This window comes from Schistocerca nitens, chromosome 5, assembly GCF_023898315.1.
Source record: "Schistocerca nitens isolate TAMUIC-IGC-003100 chromosome 5, iqSchNite1.1, whole genome shotgun sequence".
In the NCBI taxonomy this organism is placed as follows: domain Eukaryota; kingdom Metazoa; phylum Arthropoda; class Insecta; order Orthoptera; family Acrididae; genus Schistocerca; species Schistocerca nitens.
Window position 1 is genome coordinate 712,764,185 of NC_064618.1, and position 16,614 is coordinate 712,780,798.

At 42.8% G+C, this 16,614-nt stretch overlaps 1 protein-coding gene across 1 annotated transcript in view; it reads left to right on the plus strand.

Moving 5' to 3' along the window:
- The window catches only part of LOC126260085 (uncharacterized), a 158,996-nt gene that overhangs the window by 38,143 nt on the left and 104,239 nt on the right, over positions 1–16,614 (plus strand). The window contains exon 4 of the mRNA XM_049957297.1: positions 4,764–4,852. Coding sequence (XP_049813254.1) covers positions 4,764–4,852 — 89 coding nt within the window. The remainder of the gene's footprint in view (positions 1–4,763; positions 4,853–16,614) is intronic.

A 16,614-nucleotide genomic window follows, 5' to 3' on the forward strand; every position in this document is an offset into this window, starting at 1 on the left:
ATTGCCCCGTGATAATCCATACATCAAATAGGCATCTGCCAACTCCGCATTTGTAAACATTGCACTGACTGCAAAACCACGTTCGTGATGAACACTAACCTGTTGATGCTACGTACTGATGTGCTTGATGCACTGTAGAGCAATGAGTCGCATGTCAACACAAGCATCGAAGTCAACATTACCTTCCTTCAATTGGGCCAACTGGCGGTGAATCGGGGAAGTACAGTACATACTGACGAAACTAAAATGAGCTCTAACATGGAAATTAAGCGTTTCCTGACACATGTCCACATAACATCTTTTCTTTATTTGTGTGTGAGGAATGTTTCCTGAAAGTTTGGTCGTACCTTTTTGTAAAACCCTGTATAAATGATGTGCTCTCTAGTATTACGGGTAACTCTAAAATATCTCTGTTTACTGATGACACTAGCTTGGTAGTAAAGGATGTTGTGTGCAAAACTGTCTCGGCTTCAAATAGTGCAGTTCATGACATAAGTTCTTGGCTTGTAGAAAATAAACTAACGCTAAATCACAGTAAGACTCAGTTTTTTCGGTTTCTAACACACTATTCAACAAAACCTGATGTTTTAATTTCACAGAGTGGGCATACGATTGTTGAATCTGAACTGTTCAAATTTCTATGTGTTGAGATAGATAGAAAACTGTCGTCGAAAGCCCACGTCGAGGATCTTGTTCAAAGACTTAATGCTTTCATTTTTGCTATTCGAACAGTATCTGAAGTGAGTAATTGTTCGACACGAAAATTAGTCTACTCTGCTTATTTTCATTCGCTTATGTTGTATGGTAATATATTTTGGGGTAACTCTTACCATTCTAAAAGGATATTTTTGGCTGAGAAACGGGCGGTTCGGACAATAACTGGTGTAAGTTTACGAACCACTTGTCGACCCCTGTGCACGAGTCTGCGTATTTTTTGACATTGGCCTCTCAATGTATATATTCCCTACTGTCATTTATTGTTAACAATATCAGCTTATTCCGAAGGATAAGCAGCTTTCACTGAGTTAATACTCGGCAGAAATCAAACCTGTATTTGGATCGGACTTCCTTAACTTTTGTGCAGAAAGGTGTGCTGTGTACTGCTGCATCCATTTTAAATAAGCTACCATTAGAATTCAAAAATCTTAGCAGTAATCCACGCGCTTTCAAATCAAAACTGAAGAGCTTCCTCATGGGTCACTCCTTCTATTCTGTCGAGGAATTCCTTGAAAATTAAGCTGATTCTTGTTGTATTGTTGATTGCGTTTATTTAAACTTATGGGTTGGCTTTCTTCGGGTACGCAAACATTTAATTTATATCTGTTATTACTTTTATGTACTGAAACGTTCCATGACCTTGGAGATTTGCTCCTCAATTTGGTCTTACAGAACTTGACGTGTAAATAAATAAATAAATAAATCGCCCTTCCAGTCTAGACAACTACCTATGGAAAAATAAGAGTAACGCCGCAGTGACAGCACAGTCCATATCATTAGTGAGTATGCCAGGGCCTAAGTATGTGGAATAGTGGAGTAGCGTAGTGTAGCGCGAAACGTGACAAATTGCTCTAAATAATGAGAAGTATGAGGTCGCCCACATGAGTATTAAAACAAATCAGCCAAATTTCGGTTAAACTATAAATCATGCAAATATAAACGATGTCAATTCAGTTATACCTAGGGATTACAACTAAGAACAACTTAAATAGGAACTATCCCTTAGATAATGTGGGGAAGGAAAACCAAAGAATGCGTTTTATTGGCACTACGCTTATCTGTCTTCTTCTGGAAATGACTGCGCAATATGGGATCCTCATCAGACAGGATCGACGGAAGGCATTGAAAAAGTTCAAAGAAAGCTCGTTTTGTATTACCCATAAATAGACGAAAGAGTATCACGGATATGATACGCGATTTGGGATGGCAATCATTAAAATATTTCAGGCACCAAATTTTTCGTCCGAATAAAAAAATAATTTGTTGACGTCCACTTATGTAGGGAGAAATGATCACCGTAATAAAACATGATAAGTCAGAGTACGCACGGAAAGATTTAAGTGTTCGTTTTTCCCGCGCGCTGTTCAAGAGAGGACCAGTGGTTCATTGAACCTCTCTGCCAGGCACTTAGGTGTGAATTGCAGAGCAGTCACGTAGATGTAGAAGTAGAGGTAGTGTAGTGTAGTGTAGCGCACAGCGTATTTTTTTGTTGCGGACCGACACGATTTCCTCTCCTGTGGCAACGTCTCCGTCTCAGATTGACTATTACATTCTACGCCCTCGGTTACTTGCTGCCTGTATTCGCGTGCGGGTATTGTCATCCATGTCTCATCCAGTACCATGGAAGTTATTCCCTCGCGTCTTAACACATGTCCTATCGTCATGCCCATTATTCTAGTCTGTGTTCGCCATATATTTGTTTGCACGCTCTGTATATAGCCTTCTCATTTCTTACCAGTCCACTAAATTTCTAGTAGGTATTCTTCTGTAACACCCCCATCTCAAACGCTTCTGTTCTCTACTGCTCCAGTTTCGCTTCCACACAATGCTGTGGTCTAGCTCGAAATTATGTATCGCAAAATCTGAGATGTAACGGTAAGGCTGTGCACAGTGGTACAGTAGAGCAAAGACTGCCTTCTGGATTCTGGATGGACACCTATGTGCATGCCAGAGGGGGAACGGTACAAAAAGACATATTTATGATTTGATATTACTCTTCTCTCTCTCTCTTTCTCTCCAGACTGCTTTTTTCTCCTCCCTATTTTACTTCCGTTCGTAAGACAGCACACGATAAAATCTTCTCAGTATACAAGCTGCATCATTTCATTAGCTATCTCCGCCATCGTCATCCGGTGATGAAATCACTGACTGCCGGGACTGGCTTGGTGTTCTGCTTATGTAGATGTAACGGGACAGTCTGGACCCCGCCGCTGTGGCCGAGCGGTTCTAGGCGCTTTAGTCCGGAACCGCGCTGTGCTACGGTCGCAGGTTCGAATCCTGCCTCGGAAATGGCTGTGTATGATGTCCTTAGGTTTGTTAGGTTTAAGTAGTTCTAAGTCTAGGGGACTGATGACCTTAGATTTTAAGTCCCGCCGGCATGAGTGGCCGAGCGGTTCTAGGCGCTTCAGTCTGGAAGCACGAGACCGCTACGATCGCAGGTTCGAATCCTGCCTCGGGCATGGATGTGTGTGATATCCTTAGCTTTAAGTAGTTCTAAGTTCTAGGGGACTGATGACCTCAGATGTTAAGTCCCATAGTTCTGAGAGCCATTTTTTTTGTTAAGTCCCATAATGCTTATAGCCGATTTAAGCCACAGTCTGGAACCTTCCAGAGAGTGCCGGAGTGGCGCATGCGCGGAAAGCAAATTGGGCAGCTGCTAGCGGCTCCGTCCCGTTGCGGGACCGAGTGACGTCAAATGGTGCGAGCGGCCGGCGCCACATTTAAAATTGCAAGTACCGCGTCCCTGCGTCAAGCATACGTCTTTGCTTTCGCTCTATGTAGGGAGCCCTTCCCCATGCCCTACTGTGTAACCCAGATATCTGTTAACATACAATAAAAAAAAACGAGTGTTCTGCCTCAAGCAACATCATACTGGGATTATGTTATAAAAAAAGCGACCGAAATTAGAATAAACTACAACAATTTTATCAGAGAGCAGGGGTAAACACTTAGCAGGGTATGGGGCGGGCCTCGGACATTAATATTGTAGGGATGCGGGAGCGGCAGTTCCACACGTGGCCGATCGCGCCGTGTGATGTCATTCGGTCCCGCACGACGGAGCCTTCAAGATCTGCCCAACTTGCCATCTGCGCATGCGCCATCCGGCCCTCTCTGGAATTACATCTCTCTGGAATTACACCGTGCCAGGCCCACCCAAAAAAAAAAAAAAAACACACAGAAATGCCCCGGTCGTCAGTGGTTTCAACTGTGATGATGATGGCGAAGACAGCTATCAAAAGCTCGAGTGTTTTATTCGAAATGGCGCGGCTTGTATACTGAGAAGATTTTATTGAAGCATGTCACCACCAAAGTCTCCAAAGACACAGCACGCAATATTGAAATAAACCGATACCGTTTAAATTTTGTGTAAATACAGTAAACTGTAGAACTGTACATATTAAGTTTCATGTGCGACTTAATGGTCTGTTTTACAATGTAGATAACACTAAAACCGTATATAAAATAAGTAATAATTATGATTGCGTCTATAGTATTGGTTATAAGGTTCAAGGCAAGAAAAAAATGGTTCAAATGGCTCTGAGCACTATGGGATTTAACTGCTGTGGTCGTCAGTCCCCTAGAACTTAGAACTACTTAAACCTAACTAACCTAAGGACATCACACACATCCATGCCCGAGGCAGGATTCGAACCTGCGACCGTAGCGGTCGCGCGGTTCTTGGCTTGGCTCTGGGCACTATGGGACTTAACATCTACGGTCATCAGTTCCCTAGAACTTAGAACTACTTAAACCTAACTAACTTAAGGACAGCACACAACACCCAGTCATCACGAGGCAGAGAAAATCCCTGACCCGCCGGGAATCGAACCCGGGAACCCGGGCGTGGGAAGCGAAAACGCTACCGCACAACCACGAGTTGGGACTCGCGGGGTTCTCAAGGCAAGACTTACAATGTAAAAAATGGCAGCTATGTGAAGTGTTTATTGACCGCTACCACTTGCTTTCTTTTCAGTGCCTTCAGTAGGTTTTAGTCGATCTTCGTATCACAGGATAATTTCTTCTTAATTGTCTTTGGGATGTTGCAGAAATTCCCTTGGGCCTGGCTGCCGGTAGCCTTGCTATAGGAGCAGCTCAGATGTTTGCCAACGTTGCCCTTGTCGAGGGCGTCATGAAGGTAAGTAATCAATATTAACATTATATTTGACACGTAATGGGCACCTGGGCAATCTTACGACATGGATCAGTTTCCATCTGATGAAACATTCGGAAGGATTTCTTGTAGAATCCTGTAACTTAATAAACTCAGTATTATTATGTATTTAACAAGTTAATCATCTGAAACTTATTCTGTTTAACAGTGCTTAATTAAACCAACAAAGAAAATTCGCCTACCTTTTTGGTAAGTTATCTTGAGGCTATTGGTCTGGCTCCAGATGGGGCACAGTGTGAGGAGAGATTACATTTTCTGTTCAGAGGCTTGGGGTTATTGATGGGGTTATTGGGGCTATGATATTGATATTACCAGCCTCCAAAACTGTGATGGGATGAACTGTTGGTGATACGAGGCAGTGTAGGTGAGAGAAGGCAACACTTCACTCCATGTGTTCGGGAGCAACTGGTATTGGATTATCAGCCATCGATCAGATCTTAACTGCCATTCTTACCTTATGTACATTTCGTGCTATCCAGTCGTTTCCATTGCACGCCACCAGGAAGCTTCCATCAAGCGCCCCACAGCATAAGAACCTGTACAACAAAATTGAAGGGGTCACATTTTTTTAACCCCGTCATTTTCTCCCGTTACAATGGGGTAGTTCTACATTTTCGCTCGAAGGTGCCTACAGCCTTCCTCTGTAATGGTACAAAAGAGCTTCATCCTGCGACGTCACCCTTAGGTTAAAAAAACAGGCCAGAGCTGAGAAACTCAGATGTGAGGGGGTTACTAAGGTCACATTGGCACCAGATTTCACCAAAATTCCGCCCAACGCCACCGTGGATACAACAAACCATGGGAAGGTCGTCACATCTCCCCTAGCCACATCTCACACCATCTCTTGAGGCCTCTGAAACGCAATGCCTAGCACTTAAAATTACGCACTTTCCTTATGAATCGCTTCCCACGCCCGGGTTCCCGGGTTCGATTCCCGGCGGGGTCAGGGATTTTCTCTGCCTCGTGATGGCTGGGTGTTGTGTGCTGTCCTTAGGTTAGTTAGGTTTAAGTAGTTCTAAGTTCTAGGGGACTTATGACCACAGCAGTTGAGTCCCATAGTGCTCAGAGCCATTTGAACCATTTGAACCTTATGAATAGTCGAGGAAAAAATTCCAAACATACCGCTGCTCGACATGGAGGGACCTCATTATGTGTCATTAAGGGGTGAATGAAACTACACCATCCCAAGGGACCTTCATCTTACAAATATTTTGCAGTCTGAAAAGACAGTTTGCAGCTCTATGTGCAACAGGACGACATTCGTGACAACCTTTGACACTGCTGTCATCTCCGGACGAGTCAGCCCTTCTCTGAGGACATCACAGAGCTGAAACCCCATTAAACGTACTCTTACCCCTTTGGAGTATAGCATGACAACAGTTTCTCCTCTGATGTACGAAGGGTAACGATTAAGGACTGATCAAACCATTCGACGAAATTTAACGTGATCCGAAGCGGAAATGGGTGTTTACAAGGAGGTAGCCAAGATTTAGTCAAAGGTGGAGAGGAGGGTGTGGGGGGAGGAGGAGGTTCGATTTGTTAAAGAGGACCTTAAAAAGGCTCATGACTTTATTTATTCTACAACAGATTTATTTATTTTTTAACTTGAGTTGCCTAATTTGCTTTCTGGAGGTCTTCATGCAAATAGCATTTCGACTACAAAATTAAGCAATAAAAACATTTATAAATATATATCCTCTACACCCAGATGCACTATTAAGGATTTCTTTATTTGGCAATATAACTTCAGTTCATTGCCAAACGAATTAAAACTCTGTTACCTCTTTACTAACGAAGCACAGCCCAGTCTTCTAATACAAGATTCACTATCGCAGAGCAGAAGAATCTTAACGTTTAGCTGAATGACGTACAATGTTAAAAGAAGGTTCAAACCTCTTGTTGCAATATCTGTCGTTCTTCTACTAGAATCTGCATTTAAATTTCCAACTTGTCTGAAACCAATTCAGAATTCCTTCGGCACGTCAAAATTTCAAAATTTATTTCTAAAACAAAACGGAATACATAACTACTATGAGGTACATTTCTGGGATCTCAACACTGATTAACACATTGATCTCAACAAGACTTGCAATATATACGACGTCACAAATGAGCTTGCATTTATACATGACAATATGATTATACAGTTTTTGATGCTAATAAACTCCTCTGTGATGTACTACATCCGTTATCGCTGATATGACGTTCATTTACAAATACGTTAGAGTTGTGACGGTTGACTCGCTATTCCAAGTATACTATTAAGAATAAGACATTTCACAGTAAAAAGTCTTTCTTGTAGTAAGACTTGAAACATGATATATCGCCGTTCCACAAGAGAGCCATCTTTATGCACACCTATGAAGTACAAAATTATGATCGCTAGCTGCCTGTCAATGTAAATATCGCTGAGCTACGCATATTGTAGAAATCGTACATAAACAACATTAAAATTAAATACTGTCTCCTCGAGAAATAAATAACTAGCCCTCAAATCAATATAAGAACAGTTACAAAAGTAACGAAAAAAAATTTTTTATATAGTTGTTTCTACAACTTAAAAACATTACTATTGGTAGATCATCATACAACATATGAAAACGCTTCAGTTATCACAATGTTACAAGATCGTAAACAGCGGAAGAGATGATGGGGAGGGGGGAGCGAGGGCGAGGATTCAGAGCGCAGTCGGTTGGACCAATTCAAGCAGCCTGCTGAAAAAATCTTTTAGAAACGAACGAACTGTAATCGTAGAATTTGTTGTCATCACGTACCCCTTCTGATCTCCACAAATTCCTCGCCCTCGTTCTGTATCGGAACTGGTTTTCATAATTGAGCACCGCCCGGGTGACCAGATTGGCCGATATTTTGCCATTTGCGCTACTAATGATAGAATTATGAGCAAATTCTTTAAGGAAATGCAACCATCATCGTTTAGGCGATATTTTTGTTGATCAACGCGATTTTTGGGCGACACAAGCAAAGCCTAGCGTATTTTTGTGCACTGATTACAATTAAATTGTATTTGTAGTTATGTTTACCCCACCGCTGCCATGTGAAATCCTGAAACATTTTAACTCAAAGTTCTGCACGTCTCCAAATAACGACTCCAATGCTAACATTAAACTGCTACAGCTAGGTAATTAGGCTATTATAGTAACGCGTTCATGTTTTTAACACCATACCGCTTGTGGACGAATCAAAACTGGTTTTCCTCTTCTTTCTTGTTACAAACGTGCCTGTAATTAGAAACTATCGCAACAGCACATAGAACAAAAGCAATACGTTAAAATCAACTGTAAGCAAGAACTAAACTCATTAACAAAACAACAATTGAGCTCAAGTAAAGGTTGGTTCAAATGGCTCTGAGCACTATGGGACTTAACATCTGAGGTCATCAGTCCCCTAGAACTTAGAACTACTTAAACCTAACTAACCTAAGGACATCACACACACCCATGCCCGAGGCAGGATTCGAACCTGCGACCGTAGCGGTCGCGCGGTTCCGGACTGAAGCGCCTAGAACCGCATGGCCACACCGGCCGGCTCAAGTAAAGCCAACGTACCCCTTTTTCTGTCTGTGATTGCAAATCGAAATATCTTTCAGTTTCACTCCTCGGCAACTAGGTCGTGTGTAATTTCATTTAGATGAACGGATGGCGAGGGGGGGGGGGTGGACGATGTTACATTGAGGCGCACCCCTTATTTCGGCAACACCATCTGTGCCACCAGGCCACCTTTGTTGGGCTCTTTGAAAATGTCACTGTACAAAGACTCCCACTTACCGATGCCTAGCCAATTGCGGGATAGCCTTCACCTGGGTGGCACTATGCCGCTACACTAACACCTGCTGGCCGCACCGAAAATGTGATACCCAAGGTAAGCTTAACACAGTCCTATTAAAACATCTGGGATCACTTGCAGACAGATGTGCAATTCTTGTACCCAGATCAGACCAGTCTCTGTGAACTGTGGGCAGGAGTTCAGTGTTCATGGATCATGCGTGTCCCTCGACTAAAAGTTCATCTCAACTTCATGCCACAGACTTCACTCAAGCTTGATTGGAGAAGAGGGTTTGTAACTGGCACATTTCATATTACTGTGACGAATACCATTTGATAATATTTGTGTGGCCCTCAGAGCCTTTTCACACAGACACATTCATCATAGTGCTGTGCACAGAAATGGGACTCATCTGCAAAGAAGACTTGATGCCACTCCAATGTCGAATGTTATCCGTTGCAACAGCTCTGCCGTTGCGTCAAGGTAACCACAACAATAACCAACTTGCTGACAATCCATGGTGCTCCAGACATCGGCGCACTGTCACACAAGATGACGCCAGATTGGCTGACTTCAAAACAAAGTTCTCTTACAAACTGCATAGAGACTAACTACACGTCTATTGCAGTCCCTGGGGATAGTATCCGTTAACTAACGACACAACTGACAGTCATATGATTTAAGTTCAGAAAACATAGCGACTGACTTCAGACAACTATGTGACACTGTAACTAAAGTATGTGCATGGAGCTATGAAACACAGACCTTGGCGAAATGTATAATGGCTTAGTAAGAGCACACAGCAGGATTCACTTTGACCGTTCTATATCTATATCGCAGTGCTACGTCTTCACTAAAAGCCCATCATTAAGGTTTTACAACTTAATGCAATAAGGAGAAGGAGCATGGTTGTAACCAGCGAATTAGGTAGAGTGGTTGAAGATCTTAATGTGGACGTCGTGCGTCTCCAAGAACCTTACACGAGGGAGGGGAACTAACACGTCCACCTCTCGTCACATTCCTTCCCTCATGTCTGAATGCTCTTTGGAGGCTACCAAGCTATGGCAGCTATTGCCGTGGTTAATACAGAAATAAATGTGACAACAGTTGCGCGACTGACCACTAGCCACGTTATGACAATAGAAATTAGTACTAAAAACTGAGACACGGGTGATAGCAACCCTTTATGCCCAATACAGCCATGAAATACACCCTTAAGCGCAACCAATGCTAGACAAAGTAGGTTACGCAGGTAACAGACCATTTATCATCTGCGCAGCTATACACGCACGCTCTACACCCTGGAATGCAACATCAGACGAAAGGGAATAAGTAATAAATGACGTGATAAACGAAACAAACCGGTGTATACTAAACAAAGACGGACATCACCCACGAATCACGGAAGTGCTGGCCACACAAGCATTATAGATATCACAGTGGTGAATTACAGGACCTTGACATCGATACCCGGTTGGACAGTATTGGAAAGACTTATACAGTTTCACCATAATGTGAGACTTATAAAGATTTCAAATAACACACACGTTACCTTCTACAAAAGGACTGTTTCCGAATAGACAGACGAGAGACGACTAAGGAAGATAGAGGACGACCCGTTTCAGACAATATAAGGAAACATCAGCTTTAAAATTCGTCAGTTAACAGAGCTAATTCAACAAGCACAGACTGAAGCGATACCAATTTCAGACAGCACATAGGTGGAACATCCATAGAGAAGTGAGCTAACAAAGCTACGAAAAGTAACAAGAGAGACACGAAAGCAGTACCAAAAGGGAAAAACAGCATGGGACTGATACACAAGACATAACACAAGTAGGAACACTAACTTCAGGTACAAAACACTACTACCGGAGACAAGACAACGATACTGCGACAACTACGTACGAACACAATTCTAAGACAACATTTGTGGAGGATCATAGAGACTGCTGACAGAGTGAATGAAGATCCTACTAGTTTTTGTCCACGGTGACTCAATCAGAGGGTGTCAGATTGGAGAAGAACAGCATAATACCAGCTGCATAAACTCATCCCATACGCCGACTGCAAAAAGGTAACCACACACAAGCACAACTGAGGAGAGAAATGGGACAGTATTACACGTCAGACAACGTCGTTTGCCCTTTCGTGCGAGAGAAGGTCGCTCTTACTACAGCAAAGCCAAAAAGGAAGAGAGACCCCGATCTTGATGGCATCCATGCAGATTGCCCCACAGATTATCCCATTTTCTACTGATATATTAAGAAGCCCCATGGCTAGAGAAAATAAGTGCAATGTGGAAAACTGACGCCACAATCATAATTAAGAAATCGGCGATAGGGACCATTCAATCGTGTAGTAGAGCAATATGTCTACTAAACGCACTAGCTAAAGTCCGGAAGCTTCTGTGTAATCGCATAAAGCACACAGGGAACTTAGGGGCCTGAATCAGTATCAGATTGGCTTTAGGAAACTAAAATAAATTGATGATGCAATTAACTGGTGTTCACTCAGTTCAAAATTCAGTTCGTATATACGTTGTCACAATCCTAAATGACAGCGCAGGTGCATTTTACTATGTATTGCGATGTTCACACGTGTTAGAAAATTTTAAGTACCTTTGGCACTATGTAATAGTCACCTTGACTACTGTAAAGACAGAAAAGTAGAGTGGCATGCGGAACACCGCGAGGTTTGAAGGAAAGCAGTAAGTGAGGCCGACAGGGCTCGATGGGGCAGCCTTCTGCGATGTTTGGGATGTTGCCTTTGAATCTCTACTACAATTGGTAAAGGAAAATGAACACACCAGTGGAATCCTAGTTTATTCACACGATTTACTGGTGACAGTAGCGGTCGACACAAGATGATATTTAGAGAGTAAATCAGACAACTGGTGTAAAAAAAAAAGTTAAACATAGCACTCAACGAAACAGTCTACAGAATGCTAATGGGAAAACTACAAAGAAATCTCGTGATCAAACTAGACAACACTTCCTTAACACCTTAAAGATCAACTCGATGCTTTGGCAATATACATTGCGACAACTAGACTTTCATAACACCATAAAAATAGATCCCAACGAAGCTAAAGAACAATTACACAAACTAGACAGGGTAAGCAAAGAATATTTTAGGGTCCACTTGTCTCACTACGTACATATCACTGCGCGATCTTTGAGTCCATCGCATGCTTTGCGGCCTGTACAAGGGCACATCGCCTGAGTTTTGTTACTAAAAGAACAGCTGTTAAGCGAAGGCAAAGAAGTGTGCTGCTCGGGTTATCGGGGGCTTTCCAGTTCATACCGGTTGGAGCTCTGTGTGTAGTCCTAGTCATCTACCCGACGGAATAGACCATAAAATATCGGGCTGCAACGTATTGACTTAAGACTGGAAGACAGGACATTATAATTACCATGACAGGGAAGAAATGGGAGACAAATGCCAATTGAAGAGATGGCTTTCACATAGCTGACAACGGGACTGGGATAGCAGTGGTAACGGCCAGACAGTTTATACCTTATTCCCGAACATCAGAGAACGATTAGGAATGACACATATTGACCCAAACAGAAGAATGGTCCACTTTCTGACCGGACAGGGCTCTTACCCAATACAGTTTCAGATGGTTCAAATGGCTATGAGCACTATGGGAGCGGTCGCGCGGTTCCAGACTGAAGCGCTTAGAACCGCTCGGCCACACCGGCCGGCAATGCAGTTTCACCGCATGCCTCTCAGTGAAAGGGATAAATGTATTAAGTCGTTGCATAAGTTCGTAGCTCTTCTTGTTCTGCATTTTTGTATTCCGGTTGGTCCGCAGCTCGTGGTCGTGCGGTAGCGTTCTCGCTTCCCACGCCCGGGTTCGACTCCCGGCGGGGTCAGGGATTTTCTCTGCCTCGTGATGACTGGGTGTTGTGTGATGTCCTTAGGTTAGTTAGGTTTAAGTAGTTCTAAGTTCTAGGGAACTGATGACTATAGATGTTAAGTCCCATAGTGCTCAGAGCCATTTGAATCATTTTTTTGTATTCCGGTTGCTTTGGGTTTATTTATCTAGCGTCACTTTTTATTTGTAGGTCACTGTTGCAACTTGACACAAACTGTCATTTTGTTATTTGTACATAATGAGTGGAGCTGTGGGCGCTTGAAAATGAAGTGTCAAGTGGACAAATGGGAACATTTCCGACACATACTTCTGTTGGATTTCAACGGAGGGGTGACAGCAGCAGAGACAGTCAGAAACACGTTCAGGAACACGTTCAGGAACACCTTTGGGTTTTGATGCAGATCGTTTAAACGCATCAGAGATACACGTCAGTGAACTCGAAAATGGACAAATGTGATAAAAACGTAAATGTAAATGTCGTGTGGCTAGGGCCTCCCGTCGGGTAGACCGTTCGCCTGTTGGAAGTCTTTCGAGTTGACACCACTTCGGTGACTTGCGTGTCGATGGGGATGAAATGATGATGATAAGGACAATACAACACCCAGTCCCTGAGCGGAGAAAATCTCCGACACAGCCGAGAATGGAACCCGGGCCGTTAGGTATGACATTCCGTCGTGCTGACCACTCAGCTACCAGGGGCGGACGACACATGTGATGAACTGCCATCATTCCCCCATAGTGCAAACTTTCCATGCAGTGGAAAAGTTTCGAAATTAGGGTGTATGGGTACCGCATGCTCTAAGCCAAACTCACAAAAATCAGGACGTAGCCATATGTGCATCTCCGCTTTCCCGTTATCAACCGACTCTTGAACAACACCAACGATTCCCATCCCGTACCGTTACTGGTGACGAGAAATGGTGTCTTTATGTTAACATGTTGTTGTTGTTGTTGTTGTTGTGGTCTTCAGTCCTGAGACTGGTTTGATGCAGCTCTCCATGCTACTCTATCCTGTGCAAGCTTCTTCATCTCCCAATACGTACTGCAGCCTACTTCCTTCTGAATCTGCTTAGTGTATTCATCTCTTGGTCTCCCTCTACATTTTTTACCCTCCACGCTACCCTCCAATACTAAATTGGTGATCCCTTGATGCCTCAGAACATGTCCTACCAACCGATCCCATCTTCTTGTCAAGTTCTGCCACAAACTCTTCTTGTCCCCAATCCTATTAAATACTTCCTCATTAGTTACGTGATCTACCCATCTAATCTTCAGCATTCTTCTGTAGCACCACATTTCAAAGGCTTCTATTCTCATCTTGTCCAAACTATTTATCGTCCATGTTTCACTTCCATACATGGCTACTCTCCATACAAATACTTTCACAAACGACTTCCTGACATTTAAATCTATACTCGATGTTAACAAATTTCTCTTCTTCAGAAACGCTTTCCTTGCCATTGCCAGTCTACATTTTATATCGTCTCTTCTTCGACCATCATCAGTTACTTTGCTCCCCAAATAGCAAAACTCCTTTACTACTTTAAGTGTCTCATTTCCTAATCTAATTCCCTCAGCATCGCCCATTATCCTCGTTTTGCTTTTGTTGATGTTCATCTTATATCCTCCTTTCAAGACGCTGTCCATTCCGTTCAACTGCTCTTCCAAGTCCTTTGCTGTCTCTGACAGAATTACAATGTCATCGGCGAACCTAAAAGTTTTTACTTCTTCTCCATGTATTTTAATACCTACTCCGAATTTTTCTTTTGTTTCCTTTACTGCTTGCTCAATATACAAATTGTGGTGGTGGTGGTTTAGTGTTTAACGTCCCGTCGACAAAGAGGTCATTAGAGACGGAGCGCAAGCTCGGGTTAGGGAAGGATTGGGAAAGAAATCGGCCGTGCCCTTTCAAAGGAACCATCCCGGCATTTGCCTGAAACGATTTAGGGAAATCACGGAAAACCTAAATCAGGATGGCCGGAGACGGGATTGAACCGTCGTCCTCCCGAATGCGAGTCCAGTGTGCTAACCACTGCGCCACCTCGCTCGGTAATATACAAATTGAATAACATCGGGGGGAGGCTGCAACCCTGTCTCACTCCCTTCCCAACCACTGCTTCCCTTTCATGTCCCTCGACTCTTATAACTGCCATCTGGTTTCTGTACAAAATGTAAATAGGCTTTCGCTCCCTGTATTTTACCCCTGCCACCTTCAGAATTTGAAAGAGATTATTCTAGTCAACATTGTCAAAAGCTTTCTCCAAGTCTACAAATCCTAGAAACGTAGGTTTGCCTTTCCTTAATCTAGCTTCTAAGATAAGTCGTAGGGTCAGCATTGCCTCACGTGTTGCCATATTTCTACGAAATCCAAACGGATGTTCCCCGAGGTCGGCTTCTACCAGTTTTTCCATACGTCTGTACAGAATTCGCGTTAGTATTTTGCAGCTGTGACTTATTAAACTGATTGTTCGGTAATTTTCACATCTGTCAACGCCTGCTCTCTTTGGGATTGGAATTATTATATTCTTCTTGAAGTCTGAGGGTATTTCGCCTGTCTCATACATTTTGCTCACCAGATGGTAGAGTTTTGTCATGACTGGCTCTCCCAAGGCCACCAGTAGTTCTAATGGAATGTTGTCTACTCCCGGGGCCTTGTTTCGACTCAGGTCTTTCAGTGCTCTATCAAATTCTTCACGCAGTATCATATCTCCCATTTCATCTTCATCTACATCCTCTTCCATTTCCATAATATTGTCCTCAAGTACATCGCCCTTGTATAGTTCCTCTATATACTCCTTCCAACTTTCTGCTTTCCCTTCTTTGCTTAGAACTGGGTTTCCATCTGAGCCCTTGATATTCATACAAATGGTTCTCTTTTCTCCAAAGGTCTCTTTAATTTTCCTGTAGGCAGTATCTATCTTACCCCTAATGAGGTAAGCCTCTACATCCTTACATTTGTCCTCTAGCCAACCCTGCTTAGCCATTTTGCACTTCCTGTCGATCTCATTTTTGAGACGTTTGTATTCCTTTTGCCTGATTCATTTACTGCATTTTTATATTTTCTCCTTTCATCAATTAAGTTCAGTATTTCTTCTGTCACCCAAGGATTTGTACTAGCCCTCGTCTTTTTACCTTCTTGATCCTCTGCTGCCTTCACCACTTCATCCCTCAAACCTATCCATTCTTCTTCTACTGTATTTCTTCCCCCCATTCTTGTCAATTGTTCCTTTATGCTCTTCCTGAAACTCTCTACAACCTCTGGTTAATTTAGTTTATCCAGGTACCATCTCCTCAAATTCCCACCTTTTTGCAGTTTCTTCAGTTTTAATCTACAGTTCATAAGCAATAGATTGTGATCAGAGTCCACATCTGCCCCTGGAAATGTCCTACAATTTAAAACCTGGTTCCTAAATCTCTGTCTTACCATTATATAATCTATCTGAAACCTGTCAGTATCTCCAGGCTTCTTCCATGTATACAACCTCCTTTTATGATCCTTGAACCAAGTATTAGCTATGATTAAGTTGTGTTCTGTGCAAATTTCTACCAGGCGGCTTCCTCTTTCATTTCTTACCCCCAATCCATATTCACCTATTACGTTTCCTTCTCTTCCTTTTCCTACCATCGAATTCCAGTCACCCATGACTATTAAATTTTCGTCTCCCTTCACTATTAATTTCTTTTATCTCATCATACATTTCTTCAATTTCTTCGTCATCTGCAGAGCTAGTTGGCATATAGACTTGTACTACTGTTGTAGGCGTGGGCTTCGAGTCTATCTTGGCCACAATAATGCGTTCACTATGTTGTTTGTACGAGGGCAGTTCAATAAGTAATGCAACACATTTTTTTTTCTCGGCCAATTTTGGTTGAAAAAACCGGAAATTTCTTGTGGAATATTTTCAAACATTCCCGCTTCGTCTCGTATAGTTTCATTGACTTCCGACAGGTGGCAGCGCTGTACGGAGCTGTTAAAATGGCGTCTGTAACGGATGTGCGTTGCAAACAACGGGCAGTGATCGAGTTTCTTTTGGTGGAAAACCAGATCATCTCAGATATT